At 44.4% G+C, this 19,332-nt stretch overlaps 1 protein-coding gene across 2 annotated transcripts in view; it reads right to left on the reverse strand.

Annotated features, from left to right (window-relative positions):
- Positions 1–3,862: 3,862 nt before the first annotated feature.
- The window catches only part of CASS4 (Cas scaffold protein family member 4), a 44,394-nt gene continuing 28,924 nt past the window's right edge, over positions 3,863–19,332 (reverse strand). For both annotated transcript variants that reach the window (XM_059896767.1, XM_059896766.1), the window contains 4 exons: positions 11,845–11,928; positions 9,307–10,614; positions 8,053–8,130; positions 3,863–5,035 (listed from right to left, as the gene is read on the reverse strand). In XM_059896767.1, the coding sequence (XP_059752750.1) occupies positions 4,625–5,035; positions 8,053–8,130; positions 9,307–10,614; positions 11,845–11,928 (1,881 nt within the window). In that variant the 3' untranslated portion in view covers positions 3,863–4,624. The remainder of the gene's footprint in view (positions 5,036–8,052; positions 8,131–9,306; positions 10,615–11,844; positions 11,929–19,332) is intronic.

Genomic DNA, 19,332 nt, shown 5'->3' on the forward strand with positions numbered 1-19,332 from the left:
GTGCCTCACTCGCCTCACCCTCGTTCTGGCCCTGGTTTTCCATCTCCTTCGGCTGGGATGAAAGCTGCATGATGCAGAGCCTTTGCTTTGTCCCCTGCAGCACCTCTAGTGATAAGCAGAGGCCTGGGCAGATAGGAGGTGCTCAATAAATATCTGTTGAATGAATGAAAGGAAAAGGGCATTAGCAAATAACCTACATAAATGGGCAACTTTTGCAAAGGGGCAGCTTCAGGAGACATGGGGTGCATCCCTGGGGAGAACATAAAGTTTTTAAAAGATGCTTTGTTAAGAAAAATAGTTGCCACTGGGTGCTTGGGTCCACAGAGCTTATCACACTAGGAGATCTCTAAACAAGGCTTCTTACCGCTTCCATCCGCCTGATGAAATTGAACTTAATTGAGGTCAAGTTGCTACCACCACCATCGCCACCATACCACCCATCATTTCCTCTTCCTACCTGGAAAGGAAACAGTACACAAGACAGGGCATTAGAGAAAAATAGCCAAAAGTTGCTGAAAGCTAAAAAATATGATTTTATCCTACTTTACAGTTTTTTTTCAGAAGTAATCATCCTATTGAATTAATCAGTGGAAACTCATCCCGTAACTGCTCTCTTTTAAAAAAAAGGAAGGAAACACATTTAGCTAAGAGCAGCAGTTTTCATTATTTTAAACCCAATGGTTTTGTACTTTGTTGACAAAGGTCCTTGGATTGAACTCTTCTCAAAAAAAGAAATATATATATATATATAGATATAGCTCCAGATCTGTGTGTGTGTGTGTGTTTCTCTGTCTTTCTCTCTCTCTTTGGCTCTATCTCTCCATCGCTTGATCTCTCCACTCACATACATACATACATAGTATTCTGAAACCATTTGGGACCTGTTCATTACCTATTGGAGACTATGTCACTTATAAAGGACTAAATGAGTTAAAACATCTAAAGCATTAGAACAGTGTCTGGAATGTAGTAATACCTTAATAGATACATCCTGTTGTTATCACTCATGTGTAAAACATCATTTTGCCCCCTGGAGTAAACACTTATTGGTGTCTCCCTGGAGCAACCCCTCCTCCTTCTAATGCCATTGCTAACTTTGCTAGGGGCTCCAGCTGGGACACAGCGCTCCAAGGGTCTCTCGTGTTTCTGCACGTCTTCTGAGCAGAGGCATTGACTTGACATTTTTTTCTAGACTATCTTTTCCAGGATGTTTGTAACAAACTCCCTTGGAAGACAGAGATAACCTCTCCCTCCAGAGCAGAAGGGCAGGATTGTTTGCTGTCCAGTATTGTAAAGATAAGTTCTCCCTCTGAGGCAAATCTTGGTCAGGTTTACACAGATACTATAAAAGATTGGGGCTTCCTATGTTCAGGGTTTTTTTTTTTTGGCTTTGATGCAAACCCATTGTGTGCACAGCATCACATGCGCCCACCTTTGCTTTGCCCCTGGGACTTGAGGGATGTGAGGAAATGATGCAAAGGTGAAACATAAGCTGCTTGCGAGGCTGTAAGAAAAGCCCCTTGACTCTGTGCAGGAGAGTTGACATAACAGGCCTGACTAATCTCCCTAGAAAGGCCTGCTTGCAAGGCTGGCTTTGGTGGTTGGCTAGGAATTTGGATTTGAGGAGGGTTTTCACCATCCCCAGAGTTGGTAAGAATGGTGCAGGGCCTAAACTGTTTGTACAAATGATGTGATTCATGCTGGGTGCCTGCTTTCCTTTGGAGAGTCTGGAATTTTGGTCCACGCCACACAGAGGCTGCCTGCAGGATCAGCCCCAGTGAAGACCCTGGGGGCCAGGCTCTCAAGAGTTTCCCTAACCGGCAACATTGCCCAGGTGTTTGTCACAGCTCACTGCTGGAGGAATTAAGGGTGTCCCGTGTGACCTCTGGGAGGGGCCTCTCAGCAGCTTGAGCCTGGTTTCCCTGCTACTTCACCCCCCCCCCGCCCCGTGCGCTTTCCCTTTGTCGATTTTGCTTTGTCTCCTTTCACCGTGATGGCTCAGAGCTGTGAGCGCAACTATATGTGGGGACCTGTGAATCCTCCTATCGAATCACTGGACCTTGGGGTGCTCTTGGCGACCCCGACATAGTCTCTGACCCCAGAGTCTCGTGTCTTCTCTCAGCATTCATGAAATTGCGACAGGCTAACTTGTGAATTTGAAGTAGGAGAAAATCTCAGACATGTCACAGTTCTTATCAGATCCATCCCCTTACCTCTCTCGGGACACATGGGAGTGTGTGTGTGTGTGCGTGTGTGTGTAGGGGTGAATTCCAGGTCTAGGACAACTTGGGTATTACATGCCCCTCTCATCATGGAGCTTTCAGGGGCAGGCATCTGATCTAAACTAGTCCAAGCAAAAATCAAGACTCTTTCTTCCCCTCTGGCCACAAACCAAGAAGGACATAACTCAGGGCAGCCACCTTGCCACCATGAGAGTTAACGCAGAGAAAGTGGGACTGAGAAACTGGGCCTTGATGATTCTGCTGGAGGACCCAAACCCAGCTGTTCTTTTTTTAAATTTTTTTAAGTTAAAAAAAATTTTTATACAGCAGGTTCTTATTAGTTATCTATTTTATACATATTAGTGTATACATGTCAATCCGAGTCTCCCAATTCATCACACCACCACCCAACCCCACTCCCGCCACTTTCCCCCCTTGGTGTCCATACATTTGTTCTCTACATCTGTGTCTCTATTTCTGCCTTGCAAACCGGTTCATCTGGACCATTTTTCTAGATTCCACATACATGCGTTAATATACGATATTTGTTTTTCTCTTTCTGACTTACTTCACTCTGTATAACAGTCTCTAAGTCCATCCACGTCTCTGCAAATGACCCAATTTCGTTCCTTTTTATGGCTGAGTAATATTCCATCGTATATATGTACCACATCTTCTTTATCCATTCGTCTGTCAGTGGGCGTTTAGGTTGCTTCCATGACCTGGCTATTGTAAATAGTGCTCCAATGAACATTGGGGTTCCTGTGTCTTTTTGAATTATGGTTTTCTCTGGGTATATGCCCAGTAGTGGGATTGCTAAAACCAGCTGTTCTTGAAGCCAGCTTGCCCCTGGATTATTTTAATATACTTGAGTCAATAAATTCCCTTTATTGCTTAAGAGAGTGTGGATATGGTTTTTGATCCCTTGTAACAGAAGGAGTCCTAGCTGATGCAGATCACAGCTGCTCCCAGAATGTGGATCTCTCCATTCTAGTGTAGGCAACCAAGCCTCACAAAGATGGGATCCTTCTTTAGGGACCCTGAGACTAACTCAATGAAAATAATTAGTCTTTTGGCAGTCAACAATTTAAAAGCGCTTACTAAGTAGCAGATAGGAACCGGAGCTGGTACCATTTCAGGTGATTTCCAGCCTGGAGACGCTTAGTGGCTTAGGTGCACGTAGGAGACATGAAGACTTGAAGTGATGATGTAACCAGAGCAATGTAAGCTAAAGCCCCAGCTGCAAGGAGAGGAAGAGGAGGTGGTTTGACTTGCAGGGGTGGCGGGGGGAGCTCTGGGCCACTCTCAGATCTGTGCCCGGTGATAGGGATCCTGTTTATACCACACTTCCTGGCTGTGCTTTTCCTGAGCTAGCCTTGCGCATGCAAACTTGGCCTCTTCTGTAGCTCCTTGAACACTTTGGGGAGAAGCGTTTAAATGACACAAGTAAACATGTTGCTTTGGTACCAGAACCCAAGTGACACGGATCAAAGACTTTTCCAAAGAAAAGATTGCTACAAAGGATGTTGCAATTCATGACTGTATTTACATAATATTATAAATGATAACACATTTGAGACCGCTGAGGTATAAACCTTTTATGATCCAACATACTGAATTTATCAACACAGAACCTATAATGTACAAAATAAATTAATAGGGAACCCAACAGAACATGTTATGTTGCAAATTTACTGCTACTGATAACATGCCTGTTTTACTAGGTTCAGATAAAATAGCAATATATATATATATTTTTTTTTTTTTTTGGTGTGAGATGCAGATACATAATTTGTACCAATCTCACAGAATTAGTTTAATCCAAAATGAAAAACTTATTACATTTTCTAGCAGATGCAACAGAAATTAATCGCTTGAAAATAATCTCTCGCCGCTTCTCCTACTTATTTTCTCCCTAGCACCTAATACATTGTGTACATTGTGTATGTATTTCTTCATCATTTGTCTGTCTCCCCATTCGACTGTAAGCTCCTTGAGGGCAAAGCCTCAGTCTGATTCAGTGCTATATGCCCAGCACCTAGAATTTGACATATAATAGGTACCCAATAAGTAAGTACTGAATGAATGAGTTTAAAACAGGCACACATTTAGCCCATATAAAAATTGATTTCTATAACTTCATTTCACACACTGGCCCTACATGATAGGCTAAAAACTTAGGTCCTTAGTTCACACCTGATTCTCTTCCCTGACTCTCTGTGGGATAAGCCAATGTCCTGGGGTTGCTCAGCCACTTGGTAATACCGGGTTTGGGCACCACGGCTGTTGCCACCCCTTGGTGTATCCCCAGGCTGGCTTTTCCCAGAGCACAGACTTGCACAGGCTGTGGGTGTGAAGCTGAAGCGAAGAGGTTAACAGGGAGAAGGAGGGAGGAAGGAGGCTCATTCCAACGTCCCCCTGAATTGCTGCGTGTGCCGCTCCAGCTTCTTGGCCTCGGCCTGGAGGTGCCCCAGGGCGGTGGGGCTGGGATGCTGGAGTACGGCGTGCTTGGTGGCCAGCGCCAGGTCCTTGAGCAGGCTGCAGAGGCGGCTGCTGCCACGCAAGATCTCGTTGCGCACGTCCCTCTCCTGGGTCTCCTGGCACAGCGTGTCCACCAGCTTCTGCCCGACCATGATGACCAGCTTGCTCTGCGTGATGAAGATCTCGGGGGGCTGGCTGTTGCCGAGACTGCTGTTCAACACGCCGATGGCTTTGAAGAGCGCCCCGAAATAGAGGCGGCAGTGCTCAGAGAGGCGGATTTTCTTCTCAGGGTTCTGCTGACTCAAAGGTCGGGTGCTAAGGGAGCTAGGATTCTAGAGAAGGTAAAGGAAACGATGGATAAGAGAGAGATTCGATCGACAGGCTGTGGTTGTCTCTCTTTTCCTGTTTTTGCTCAATTTGCTAGATGTTTTGTAAGAAAAAGTACAGTTTTGTTTGGGAAGCCCCACAGTATAACATTTGCCTAATAAATTAATGTTAAGGTTTTCAAAGCACTGTTACATATAAATTATCTCTCAGGTATATAATTTTATATATTGCATTATATATATAAAATCATTCATATTAGATACATATAAAATTGTATTCAATCCTGTTAGAAACCCATTCTAAGAAACTCGTTGACAATGACTAAATTTATAACCTTAAAAAAAAATGCAAAAAAAAAAATGCAGAAAACTTGATGGTGAGATTTAAAAACTTACTTAAAGAACAGGTTTTAAAGCATTTTAAAAAACCCTTCCTAGTTCCAGTATCAGAGGTAAATCTGAATCCCCCAAATTTCCAGAAGAAATAAAAATATACTGACTTATCTGCTTTAAGATTAAAATATTTATCTTACTTGCTAATTAAAGTTTTATTTAGAATTTTACTTTCGTGAATTTTATTTTCTGGAATGTGGAACCAAAGCCTATTCACTGCTGAAAGATTCTCAGCATCAAACTTAGTGGAAATCCTATTCCAGGTAACAATCAAACACACTGCTATATTTAAATTGGATAACCAACAAGGACCTACTGTACAGCACGGGGAACTCTGCTCAATATTATATAACAACCTAAATGGGAAAAGAATTTGAAAAAGAATAGATACATGTATATGTCTAACTGAATCACTTTGTGTACACCTGAAACTAACACAACATTGTTAATCAACTATACTCTAATATAAAATAAAAAGTTTAAAAAACAAAAGGCCCTTTGTTAGGTTATAGGTGAGGAGACTGAGGCTTCCGGAAGAGAAGAGGCTGCCTAGGGTCACTATATTAGCAAAATAAAGATCTGGAGCTCTTAGCCTAGTCAGCAAGTCTGAAACTCTCATTCTTTCTATTAAACTGTGCACTCTTATCAACATACGATCTTAAAATGCCCAGCTCAGAAGCACTCAAACAGTGTTATAGTCTGACTGTCTCCCCAAAATTCATATCATGAAACTCTACCCCTCAGTGTGAAGTTATTGGGAGATGGGACCTTTGGGAGGTGATCAGCATTAGATAAGGTCATGTGGGTGGGGCCCCCAGGAATGGGGTTAGTGCTCTTACAAGAGTTGCCCGAGAGCTTGCTTCCACCCTCTGCTCTCTGCCAGGTGAGGATACAATGAGAAGTGGGCAGTCTGCAGCCTGGAAGAGGGCCCTCACCAGAATCTGACCCTGCTAGCACCCTGCTCTTGGATTCCTAGCCTCTAGGACTGTGAGAAATAAATTTCTGTTGTTTATAAGCCACCCAGCCTATGGTACTTTGTTGTAGCAGCACAAACAGATTAAGATAGACAGGTAAAGGGAAGAAAAGACTGAGGTGTTGGTTGAGATGGACTCTCGGGGGGGCAGGGAGCATGAGAAGAATGCATCAGAGGCTAGAAATGAGGAGCAATCATCTGGACATTGGAATGCTGGCATCTTAGCTTGGGAGTATTACCTGTAGGTAAACAAAAATGTACTATGATTTTTATTCTGGGCTGTTGGAAATCTCTGGAGGTATTTTTGGTTGTCACGTTGACCAGGGAACACTACAGGCTACCAGTGGACAGGGGGTTAGGGATGCTGAACAGTCCATCCCACGCAATGAAGAACTGTCCACCTGATGGTCAGTGGTCCTCCTGCCACCCCCCACTGAGAAGCAGTCAGTCTAAAGCAGGGTTTTTCCAAGGGTGATCCTTGGACCTCCAGCACCTGGGAACTTGTTAGAAAAGAAAATTCTCAGGCCCTTCCCTACACCTACTGAATCAGAAACGCTGGGGTTGGGTCCAGCCCTCTGGGTTTTAACAAGCCCTATAGGAAACTATGACACACTCTCAGGTTTTAGAACCACTGGTCCAAGGCATACTTCATGTTGAACAAAATAGCATGACTTGTAGCAATCTGACAGGCCCCAAGTTTTGGGTTTGGGGTTTGCAGAACGAAGCATCAGGACGCCTGGGTTATTACCTTAGTTGGCCTCTGAGAAGGCAAACAATCTTTTCCACATCATTGGATATCTCTGTCCCTTCTCTCCCACGCTGCCCTCCCCACCCCCACATCAGCCAGGAAGTTGAATGGGTTCACTGGTTCCCAGGCTTCAGTTATTCAAAGAAAACCTTCACACATTATGCCCTTTCTACCTTCCTCTTAACTTCAATCAGCTTCATCTTTGTCTTTAAGTGATCAGCTGTTTTTACTTAAGTTAAAACTTTTAAAATTTGTAAATGGAAAACTACTATCATTTGCCACTAATAGGAGGTAACCAATGAAAAATAAGTACAATGATAACATTTTTGATTTAAAAAAAAAAGGAAGAATATCAAATGTCAAAGAGGTGTTGAAGATACACAGGCCCCAAACCAAAATGGTTTTTCTGTTGTAATCAGAAATATTAAAAGGGAATGTCAAACAGATACACGCACAGAGGGAAGATCAAGTGAAGACACAGGGAGAAGACAACCATGTACAAGCCAAGGAAAGACACGTCAGAAGAAACGAACCCTGATCTTGGATTTCTAGCCTCCAGAATTGTGAGAAAATAAATTTCTATTGTTTAAGCCAAAGGGGGAAAAATGTCAGCAAGAATGTGAGTCCGTGTGACTTCATGCCATGTCATTATCTCCTGTGATAAACTTGCAGAGCACCTAGAATTATTTCACTGATGGTTAAAGGACCATGATCCACATTTTGGGGATCACTGGACTTGCTCATCTCCAGGGTTCCTTCTACTGCAAAAAAGGAAGAACTGTCACAAAACCAAGTCTCCTCCCATGTGGGTCAGGGCTGTAATGCTGAATTATTCACAGCAGGAAACATCTCTGGGGATAAAGCCTATCCGTCAATCAGAAGTATTGAAGAGTCAGCATCATCGCTTACCTGTGTTTCTAAGTCTTTGTTTTCATCCAACCTTTGTTCCAAGATGGGTTTTTCTTTCTCTTCTAGGCTAGGCAACTCCTGAAACATAAAATCCCTTCAAATTACCAACTAGAATGGTCTTTATACTATTATATAGCTGTTTAAGTCCACTTTAAAACTTGAGCATTCCTCTTTATGTTTTTGTTGATGGTTCTACCTAGTGATGACTTTTTCCAACAAAGGAGACTTCAGCAGCCCGAGGGCTGAATTTTGCCTACCAACATGGCCTAATATAATGACATACAATTTTATTGGGAAATGAAAAATATCCAAATTTCCAGCTTCTCTAGAGTGTGTTAAAGCTCTTGCACCTCCAGGCATGTCAGCAGAAAACCAAGACTGGGGCTGAAAGCACTGAGTTATCTCCCTGACACAGGCCCCAGGTTACCTGCTGCATTTCTTGCAACTTGCAATTCTTTTTTTTTTTTGGCTGCGTTGGGTCTTCCTTGCCACACGCGGGCTTTCTCTAGTTGCGGCAAGTGGGGGGCTACTCTTCGTTGAGGTGCACAGGCTTCTCACTGCAGTGGCTTGTTGCGGAGCACGGGCTCTTGGTGCGTGGGCTCTAGAGGGCAGGCTCAGTAGTTGTGGCGCACAGACTTAGTTGCTCTGAGGCATGTGGGATCTTCCCAGACCAAGGCTCGAACCCGTGTCTCCTGCACTGGCAGGCTGATTCTTAACCACTGTGCCACCAGGGAAACCCTGCAACTTGCAATTCTTGAACTAAAGGTCTCTTTCTATAGTGTCTAGACTCAGGGAGCAAAGTATTCCTAAGAGTAACTAGAGTCTGGAGGCTGCTAGGACCATGCACAATTTGGAAGAGTGTTTACAGTTCCTCTCCTGTTTCTAAGAAACACACTGACAATGACTAAATTTATAACTTTCAAAAATGCAAAGAAACTTGATGGTGAGATGAAAAATTTTGTTCAAAGAACAGGTTTCACAAGGTTTTCAAAATCCGTTCTAATCCTAGCATCAGAGGTAAGCCCGAAACCCCCAAATTTCCAGAAGACATCCTGTCTGCCTTAATATTAAGATACGTATCTTACTTCTTACTAAGAGCTCATCTAGAATTTTACTTCCATGAATTTTATTTTCTGGAAAATGGAACCCTTGTCTCCCCAAAGACGATAAAACAGATTCTCATCGTCTAACTTACTGGTGACCAGTCCAGATAAAAATGGAAAGTCCCCTTATAGTATACCACTCTGAACTCACCTGTTCACAAATATTTGTCCTATTTTTCTTTAATAGTTCAGTAGGGTGTTCGCTTTCCCTTTGTTTCTGAAAAGGAGCATTCCTTTGGTATGATTCAATCTCCTTTTGGGGAAGCTGGACGGATTTTGCAAGCTTAAATTCGGCATTTGGGGTCAATTGCGCGGGGTCTTCCTTTTCACAGTTCGGCTTGAAAAGGAGCCTCCCATTGGCAATGACGAGGGAGGCGAACCTCTTGATGTCTTCTGGAACCATCCGCGCCGTCAGGACAAATCTCTCCAGGTCATCCAGGCTGTTTAGGACTTTGTTGGTCACAAGGACTTCCAGGGACCAATCGCAGCTCTCCAGACTTTCCTTTGTTTCAAGCAGGATTTGGTAGGAGTTGGAGATTGTCTGTAGCTGATCCCTAATTTTGGCCTGAAGTTTACTGTCGGTGAGGTTACAGGCGGTCGCACGGACGCCGCAGGCAAAATCCAGAAATTCTCTCAAGGACTCCTCTATGCAGTCAGCAGCCCTGCGGATCGCGTGGATATTGGCCTCCAGGTAGTCTCTGAACCTCCACCGCCTGCTGACGAAGAGCATCAGGCCCGCGACAGAGCTGTCCACCTTGTGCTGCAGAGCTGTGGCTGTCTCTTTGGCTGAGTCCGGGTCCAAGGGGAGCTCTCTGGCTGACTCCTCCGAGAAGGAGCTAGAAGAGTGGCTGGACGTGGAGGAGGAGGAGGAAAGGACGCTGGCTCTGCTGCCAGAGCTGGAAACGGATAAGCCGTCGGGTTCGGGAGACAGCGACGCTGCCCGTCCGGAGAACCACGAGGAATTACGGTCCATGGAATTCTCTGAAGGCCCATCGGCTTTTGCCAGCTCTTTCCCAGCCTGGGGGACGCTTGGCGTCGCTTTAGGGACATCGTAAATGTTCAGCTTGGTGTTCTGCTCTTCCACTCGGGAGATCAGAAAGCTTGAAGGGACCTGGTAGCTGGCACCTTCATCCAAAGGGAATGCAACCCTGGGTGGTGGAAAGCTATAAGAAGGAATCTCTGGAAGGCTGAGTTTTTTCTGCATGGGCACATTTTTCCGCGGGTGTGGACTGAGGGTCGTTGCTCTGCTGTTCTGAGGGCTGTGAAAACCGGACATGTACCTGGGGAGAGTACGGTGCCCCGAGTTTTCCACAAAGCTGCTTAGAGATGCGTTTCTTACATCAGCCTTTTCCAGAGACACTGGCGTGTCATAAATCCATTCGGATTTCTGAGGGCTTGGGAGCGTGTTGCAGCTGCCTCTCCTTAAGGCAATGCTTGACATCAGAGGAACACTCTGCCCCTGTGAAAAACCACACAAAGTCACCCAGTTTAGGAGCAATAAAAAGACAGTATGAGCGACGCAGGTGACACATGTGTATTATACTGAGGACCCACCAAGTGCTGGGCACTGTGCTTCTTAAAAATCGGATCGACACTCCCCTACTCAAGCTTCTTCTGTGGCTCCCCGCTGCTGTTATCACTCAAGCCCTTCACAGTCGGGCTCCAACCTCCTTTTGAGCCTCCTTGCTCTCTGCTTCTGCCACCACCCTCCTTAAAGGTCCAGCTACTCTTGCTGTTTACCTTCCCCTGAACACAGAATGCTCTCTTGAACCACTATATTTAACTTTGCCCAAACTGGTTCCTCTGCTCTAAATGTCCTCCCAACCCCTTGCTTTCCGTCTAACAAACTCCTATGCATCCCTCGTGACACTGCTGAGTTGCCACCTTGGGCACAGGTATATTTACTTCTACATGTGACAGAATCCAATGATGAACATGGATTACAGATTTCAAATTAAGGCACCTCCCCTTTATACAAATAAAAACCTACCTTGATGCAACATGTCTCCAAGGTATACAATAAGAAGAAGCATTTATCTAAAGTCTACTGAGCTCATGGGACTTCCCTGGTGGTGCAGTGGTTAAGGATTCGCCTGCCAATGCAGGGGACACAGGTTTGAGCCCTGGTCCGGGAAGATCCCACATGCCGCGGAGCAACTAAGCCCGTGCGCCACAACTACTGAGCCTGCACTCTAGAGCCCGCGAGCCACAACTACTGAGCCCGCACGCCTAGAGCCCGTGCTCCACAACAAGAGAAGCCACCGCAGTGAGAAGCCCACTTACCGCAGCGAAGAGTAGCCCCCGCTCAGCACAATTAGAGAAAGCCCGCCTGCAGCAATAACGACCCAACGCAGCCATTAATTAATTAATTAAAATAAATAAATAAAATAAAATAAAGTCTACTGAGCTCTTGCTCTGTGCCAAGCACTGTACTAGGTCCTTTGCAGGGATTATGTCAATTCTCACATAAGTTTGTGATAAGAAACGGAGGCATATGGAAGTCAAAGGATGTATCTAAACCACATAGCTTGTTCTGTTCCTGAACACCATTGCAGTTACAAGTTTTGCCTCCAGTAAAGTAAGTTCTGCTATGAGGGATTTGTATTCCTAATTTTGACCAAGCAAACAACATTTCCCAGAGGCCGTTCAGGTTTGCATAGCATCGGATCTCAGCGCCCATCATACTTACGTTTGGTTGGCTGGCAGGGGGACCAAGTGCTGCTTTTTGGGGTCTGGGGGGGATGTCATATAGCTGTTGCTGCTTCCCTGGCTCCTGGGGAAAGACCACAAAGAAGGACAACTTGAATTTTTCCCTCCTGATGGCTGCACATCACAAACTCTCTCCACTCCAGTGTTTTTTTTTTTTCCAAATGAAAACACAAATCACTGAAGACCTGGGGGATTTCAGTCATAATGCTTTTATGGTGGAAGTGTGTGCTCTACTGGGTATATTTTCAACAATGGACTCTGTGCTTTAGAAAAGGCGACTTCTCAATTGAAAGTGGGGACAAACTACAGAGAGAATTAGCTGCAGTTGCAGTTAAAAACGGTAGTTCATTTCCTCCTGTTAGTTCACCTTAAGATTGAATTGAAGAAGAATAAATATAAGATTGGGACTTACTATGTCTTTTACCTTTCTTGTTTTTCTCAGTAGAAATTTTCCTGTGCTTGTAACTCATGTATTCATCCTGCAAATATTTACTGAGTGCCTACTAACGACTAGACACTGAACTGTATGACATATATACACCCAGTAATGAGCAAAAGACATGGCGCCTCTACAGATAATAGGCTTTTTTTTGGTGCAACAATTAGGAAATACATATTTTAGGATAAGAAAAATAGGTTCGATATTCCAAAGCGAGGTGAGAGAGCACCAAAACAGGTTTTGCAAAGAAAGAGAGAAAAAGCTGGAATTTGGGGAGGGGGTTTCTTTGGAGCGAGTTGGGCTGTGAGTGTCCTGCTGTCCCCTTCTCAGTGGGGGGAGGAAAGCATGCTTTTCTCTCTCTTCAAGCAAAGTGGAAAGTACCCCACGGGACCTTCCGAGATTTGAGCTGTGCCACCTGAGCTTGGGGTCATAGTGCACAGTGTCTAACTCTGCTTGAGAAAAGTTAAAGGTGAGAATCTTCTGACAAAGCACAGGGCGGTGGCTGGGCTGAGGGGGTCTGTTCTCAGGGCGGGGACCAGGGGGAGCAAAGGGAAGCCCCTGCCTTGGCATAACATTTAAAGGTGCACCAACAAACTCAGTGTCTAAGGTAAATAATATTTTAATGCAATATACTTTAAAATCGCAATTGATGTGAAAAAAATCGTGATGAACAAAATATCAACATTTTGAATAAAGAAATGATCCACAGGGCCGGGACGAGGGTGAGGCAAGTGAAGTGAGTTTTGCGAATGTGTCTTTGTTTAAAACTTTAGGGGAGAAAGTGCCCCATTCTCCATTCCCCGCCTGCCCCCCTGTCCTGGCCCTGGGGTCCATTGCGGCTGAGGGAGCCCGTGCGTTCTCTGTGGACCAGACGTGGGCTGCATGGGAACTGGAGCAGGGTCCAGGCCGAGAGAGTGAGAGCATCTCAGGAGGGTGAGGCTGGAGACGACCGGCTGCCTGGAGCTCAGGGAGGAACCTTCAGCCACCAGTCGGAGGAGAAGCATCTGCCCACCCTGTGCAACTTGCAGGTAAGAGATACCCAGCATGGGACTTCCCTGGTGGTCCAATAATTAGGACTCCAGACTCTCACTGCTGAGAGCCCAGGTTCAATCCCTGGTTGGGAACTAAGATCTCACAAGCCATGCAGCCAAAAAAAAAAAAAGAGAGAGAGAGAGAGAGATACCCGGCAATCGGGGGAGGCGGGGAGGGGTTGGCACTTGCGGAAATGTCCCCGAAGAGAAAGAATCAGCCTGCAGTGCTCACTACCTCCATGGGGTAACATTGCGACATCCCTCCCACATAACCAGGCATGCGGGACCTTTCCACCTCTGCCCTCCCCCGCTGCTTCCCCTCAGCCCCGCAGGAGCCTGAGGTCACCCAGTGAGAAGGAACCCGAGGTAGGGAACTAGCAGAGAATCCAGCCAGCCCTCCATCCCTGCGGCAGGAGCCCAGGCCCTGCAAACTTGCTGAGAGAGCAGGAGCTTTCGCTTTAAATATAGTAGGAACTTTGGGTATTGCCTGCACTGAACATTAAATTTCTCCATTGAGACTTCTTATTACCTGTCAGTGACCAGGAAGTTACAGAGCAGGCCTGAATTTTTATTTAGACTAGAGCTGTGGCCTTTAGCCCTGGCTGTGCTCCAGAACCATCTCGGAGCTCTAACATTACTGCTGCCCAGGGCCCACCCAGACCTCAAACATCAGTGCCTCTGGGTGTGGTTCCAGGAAACCCATGCCATTCCATGTGCATTGATGGGCAGGGGAGAACACAGCCACGGGGCAATTTTGATGGGCTAAGAAGTGAGTGAAGTTGTTTTCTGATTACACGAAGCATGGCTTACAGAAGTGATGTACCAGTAACATTCAAATAAGTTTAAAAAAACCCCAAAACCTAAAATTTCCTCCCCCAGAGATAATCAATGTTAAGATAACCAATGATAATGTTAAGACTGTGATGTGGGACTTCCCTGATGGCACAATGGCTAAGAATCCACCTGCCAGTGCAGGGGACACGGGTTCGAGCCCTGGTCCAAGAAGATCCCACATGCCACGGAGCAGCTAAGCCCCTGTGCCACAACTACTGAAGCCCACACACTCTAGGGCACGTGTGCCGCAACTAATGAGCCCGCGTGCTGCAACTACTGAAGTCCACATGCCTGGAGCCCGTGCTCCGCAACAAGAGAAGCCCCTGCTCACCGCAATTAGAGAAGGGCTGTGCGCAGCAACGAAGACCCAATGCAGCCAAAAAACAAAAAAAAAGATGCATATCCTTCATGATATTATTACTTTTAAAAAGTGCAGGGGGGCGGAGTCAAGATGGCAGTGCGGGAAGACACCAAGTTAGCGTCTCCCCACAACTAGGGCGCCTGCCGGCTGCTGGTGTGGGACCCTGACGCCCAAGGAGACGGGAGGAACCCCCAAGTGAACTGGTAGGACATGGGGGGACTGAGGTGGGAGAAGAAACGGGGGCCAGACAGGATTGGTGCCCCTGAGGCCGGGAAGATCAGGAGAGGCAGGCGGGAGGGACTCTCCAGGAAGAGCGGGAGGGGAGTGAACGGCGATTGCCCCGCCCACTGGGGCTGGGGAGCCTGCTGAGCTCCCAGGCTGGTAGCCCCCCACCAAAGCCCCCTCCAGGCCACATGGGTCCTGGGGGCAGAGGAGGGAGGCCGGGGAGATCAGGAGAGGCAGGCAGGAGGGGCCCTCCAGGAGGAGAGGGAGAGGAGCGGAGGGCGATTGTCCCACCTACTCGAGCCCAGGAAGCCTGCTGGGCTCCCAGGTGAGGTCCCCTGCCCTCTGAGACCAGGGGTGGGGGGCACACCTGGGCCCCTTCTGTTCCTTGAGCCTAAGCCCCACCCCCCACAGCCCTCAGGGCCTTTTCCAGCCCTGTGGGTCCTGAGCATAGGCCCCGCCCACCACCCAAAACCACCCTTGCTTAGGCCCCGCCCTCCACAGCCAAGGCCTTCTCCCCCCTTTTTTTTCTTTTTTCCTTTCCTTTTTTTTCTTTTTTCTTTTCCCTCCTCCTCTTTTTTACTATTGTGGTACTGATGTACCTTCCAGTTGCTGATTCATGTATATTTTTATTTTTATGTTCTTTCTAACACATCTGTTAGTTTCCTAGTCTAATTTTATTTTTTACTATGTTATTGTTCTTTTTTTTTTTTGTCACCACATGTGGCTTGTGGGATCTTGATTCACGAACTGCGGGTGGGGCAGAGCTCCTGTGGTGGCAGCTCCAAGTCCGAACCACTGGACTAACAGAGAACCTCAGACCCCAGGAAATATTCATCGGAGTAAAGTCTCACGGAGGTCCTCATCTCAGCACCAAGACCCAGCTCTACCCAACAGCCTACAAACTCCAGTGTTGGAAGCCTCAGGCCAAACAACCAGTAAGAAAGGAACACAATCCCACTCCTAAAAAATAAAAAAAAATTTTTTTTAAATGAGACGGCAAAAAAATATGTCAAATATGTCACAGATGAAGGAACAATGTAAAAACCTACAAGACCAAATAAATGAAGAGAAAATAGGCAATCTACCTGAAAAAGAATTCAGAGTAATGATAGTAAAGATGATTCAGAATCTTGGAAATAGAATGGAGGCATGGACTGAGAAAATACAAGAAATGTTTAACAAAGATCTAGAAGAACTAAAGAACAAACAGAGATGAACAACACAATAACTGAAATGAAAAATACACTAGAAGGAATCAATAACAGAATAATGGAGGCAGAAGAACAAATAAGTGAGCTGGAAGACAAAATGGTGGAAATAACTGCCGAGGAGCGGCATAAAGAAAAAAGAATGAAAAGAATTGAAGACAATCCCAGAGACCTCTGGGACGACACTAAACACACCAACATTCAAATTATAGGGGTCCCAGAAAAAGAAGAGAAAAAGAAAAAGGCTGAGAAAATATTTGAAGAGATTATAGTGGAAAACTTCCCTAACATGGGAAATGAAATAGTCACCCAAGTCCAGGAAGCACAGAGAGTCCCATACAGGATAAACCCTAGGAGAAACAGACCAAGACACATATTAATCAAACTAACAAATGTTAAATTCAAAGAAAAAACATTAAAAGCAGCAAGGGAAAAACAAAAAATAACACACAAAGGAATCCCCATAAGGTTATCAGCTGATTTTTCAGCAGAAACTCTGCAGGTCAGAAGGGAGTGGCAGGATATACTTAAAGTAATGAAAGAGAAAAACCTACAACCAAGATTACTCTACCCAGCAAGGATCTCATTCAGATTCGATGGAGAAATCAAAAGCTTTTCAGATAAGCAGAAGCTAAGAGAATTCAGCACCACAAAAACAGCTTTACAACAAATGCTAAAGAAACTTCTCTAGGCAGGAAACACAAGAGAAGAAAAAGACCCACAAAAACAAACCCAAAACAATTAAGAAAATGGTAATAGGAACATACATATTGATAATAACCTTGAATGTAAATGGATTAAATGCTCCAACCAAAAGACACAGACTGGCTGAATGGATACCAAAACAAGACCCATCTATACGCTGTCTACAATAGACTCACTTCAGACCTAGGGACACATACAGACTGAAAGTGAAGGAATGGAAAAAGATATTCCATGCAAATGGAAATCAAAAGAAACCTGGAGTAGCAATAATCATATCAGATAAAATAGACTTTAAAATAAAGACTGTTACAAGAGATAAGGAGAGACACTACATCAAGGGATCAATCCAAGAAGAAGATATAACAATTATAAATGTTTATGCACCCAACAAAGGAGCACCTCAGTACATAAGGCAAATGCTAACAACCATGAAGGGAGAATTTGACAGTAACACAATAAGAGTAGGAAACTTTAACACCCCACTTACACCAATGGACCGATCATCCAAACAGAAAATAAATAACAAAACACAAGCTTTAAATGACACAATAGACCTGATAGATTTAATTGATATTTACAGAACACCCAAAAGTGGCAGAATACACTTTCTTCTCAAGTGCACATGCAACATTCTCCAGGATAGATCACATCTTGGGTCACAAATCAAGCCTCGGAAAATTTAAGAAAATTGAAATTGTATCAAGCATCTTTTCTGAACACAACGCTATGAGATTGGAAATCAATTACAGGAAAAAAAACTATAAAAAACACAAATACATGGAGGCTAAACAGTGTACTACTAAATAACCAAGAGGTCACTGAAGAAATCAAAGAAGAAATTAAAAAATACATAGAAACAAATGACAACAAAAACACAATGACCCAAAACCTATGGGATGCAGCAAAAGCAGTTCTAAGAGGGAAGTTTATAGCAATTCAACCTCACCTCAAGAAACAAGAAAAATCTCAAATAAACAATCTAACCCTACACTTAAAACAACTAGAGAAAGAAGAACAAAGAAAACCCAAAGTCAGTAGAAGGAAAGAAATCGTAAAGCTCAGAGAGGAAATAAATGAAATAGAAATGAAGAAAACACTAGCAAAGATCAATAAAACTAAAAGCTTGTTCTTTGAGAAGATAAACAAAATTGATAAACCCTTAGCCAGACTCATCAAGAAAAAAAGGGAGAGGACGCAAATCAATAAAATTAGAAATGAAAAAGGAGAAGTTACAATGGACACCACAGAAATACAAAGTATCCTAAGAGACTACTACAATCGACTCTTTGCCAATAAAATGGACAACCTGGAAGAAATGGACAAATTCTTAGAAAGGTATAACCTTCCAAGACCGAACCAGGAAGAAACAGAAAATATGAACAGACCAATCACAAGCAATGAAATTGGAACCGTAATTAAAAATCTTCCAACAAACAAAAGTCCTGGACCAGATGGCTTCACAAGTGAATTCTATCAACCATTTAGAGAAGAGCTAATACCGATCCTTCTCAAACTCTTCCAAAAAATTGCAGAGAGAGAAACACTCCCAAATTCATTCTATGAAGCCAACATCACCCTGATACCAAAACCAGAAAATGATATCACAAAAAAAGAAAATTATAGACCAATATCACTGATGAACATAGATGCAAAAATCCTGAACAAAATACTAGCAAACAGAATCCAACAAAACAGTAAAAGGATCACACACCATGATCAAGTGGGATTTATCCCAGGGATGCAAGGATTCTTCAATAACACAAATCAATCAATGTGATACACCACATTAACAAATTAAGGAATAGAAACCATATGATCATCTCAATAGATGCAGAAAAAGCTTTTGAAAAAAATTCAACACCCATTCATGATAAAAACTCTCCAGAAAATGGGCATAGAGGGAACCTATCTCAACATAATAAAGGCCATATATGACAAACCCACAGCAAGCATCATACTCAAAGGTGAAAAACTGAAAGCATTTCCACTAAGATCAGGAAAAAGACAAGGATGTCCACTCTTGCCACTCTTATTCAACATAGTTTTGGAAGTCCTAGCCACAGCAATCAGAGAAGAAAAAGAAATAAAAGGAATACAAATTGGAAAAGAAGAAGTAAAATTGTCACTATTTGCAGATGACATGACACTATACATAGAAAATCCTAAAGATGCCACCAGAAAACTACTAGAACTAATCAATGAATTTGGTAAGGTTGCAGGATACAAAATTAATGCACAGAAATCTCTGGCATTCCTATACACCAACAATGAAAAATCAGAAAGAGAAATTAAAGAAACACTCCCATTTACCATTGCAACAAAAAGAATAAAATACCTAGGAATAAACCTGCCTAAGGAGGCGAAAGACTTGTACTCAGAAACCTATAAAACACTGATGAGGGGCTTCCCTGGTGGCACAGTGGTTAAGAATCCGCCTGCCAGTGCAGGGGACCCGGGTTCAATCCTTGGTCTGGGAAGATCCCACATGCCGTGGAGCAACAAAGCCCGTGCGCCACAACTACTGAGTCTGTGCTCTAGAGCCTGCGAGGCACAACTACTGAGCCCGCATGCCACAATTACTGAAGCCTGCGCACTCTAGGGCCCGTGCTACGCAACAAGAAAAGCCACCGCAATGAGAAGCCCGCGTGCAGCAACGAAGACCCAA

This window comes from Balaenoptera ricei, chromosome 15 (genome assembly GCF_028023285.1).
Source record: "Balaenoptera ricei isolate mBalRic1 chromosome 15, mBalRic1.hap2, whole genome shotgun sequence".
NCBI lineage: Eukaryota > Metazoa > Chordata > Mammalia > Artiodactyla > Balaenopteridae > Balaenoptera > Balaenoptera ricei.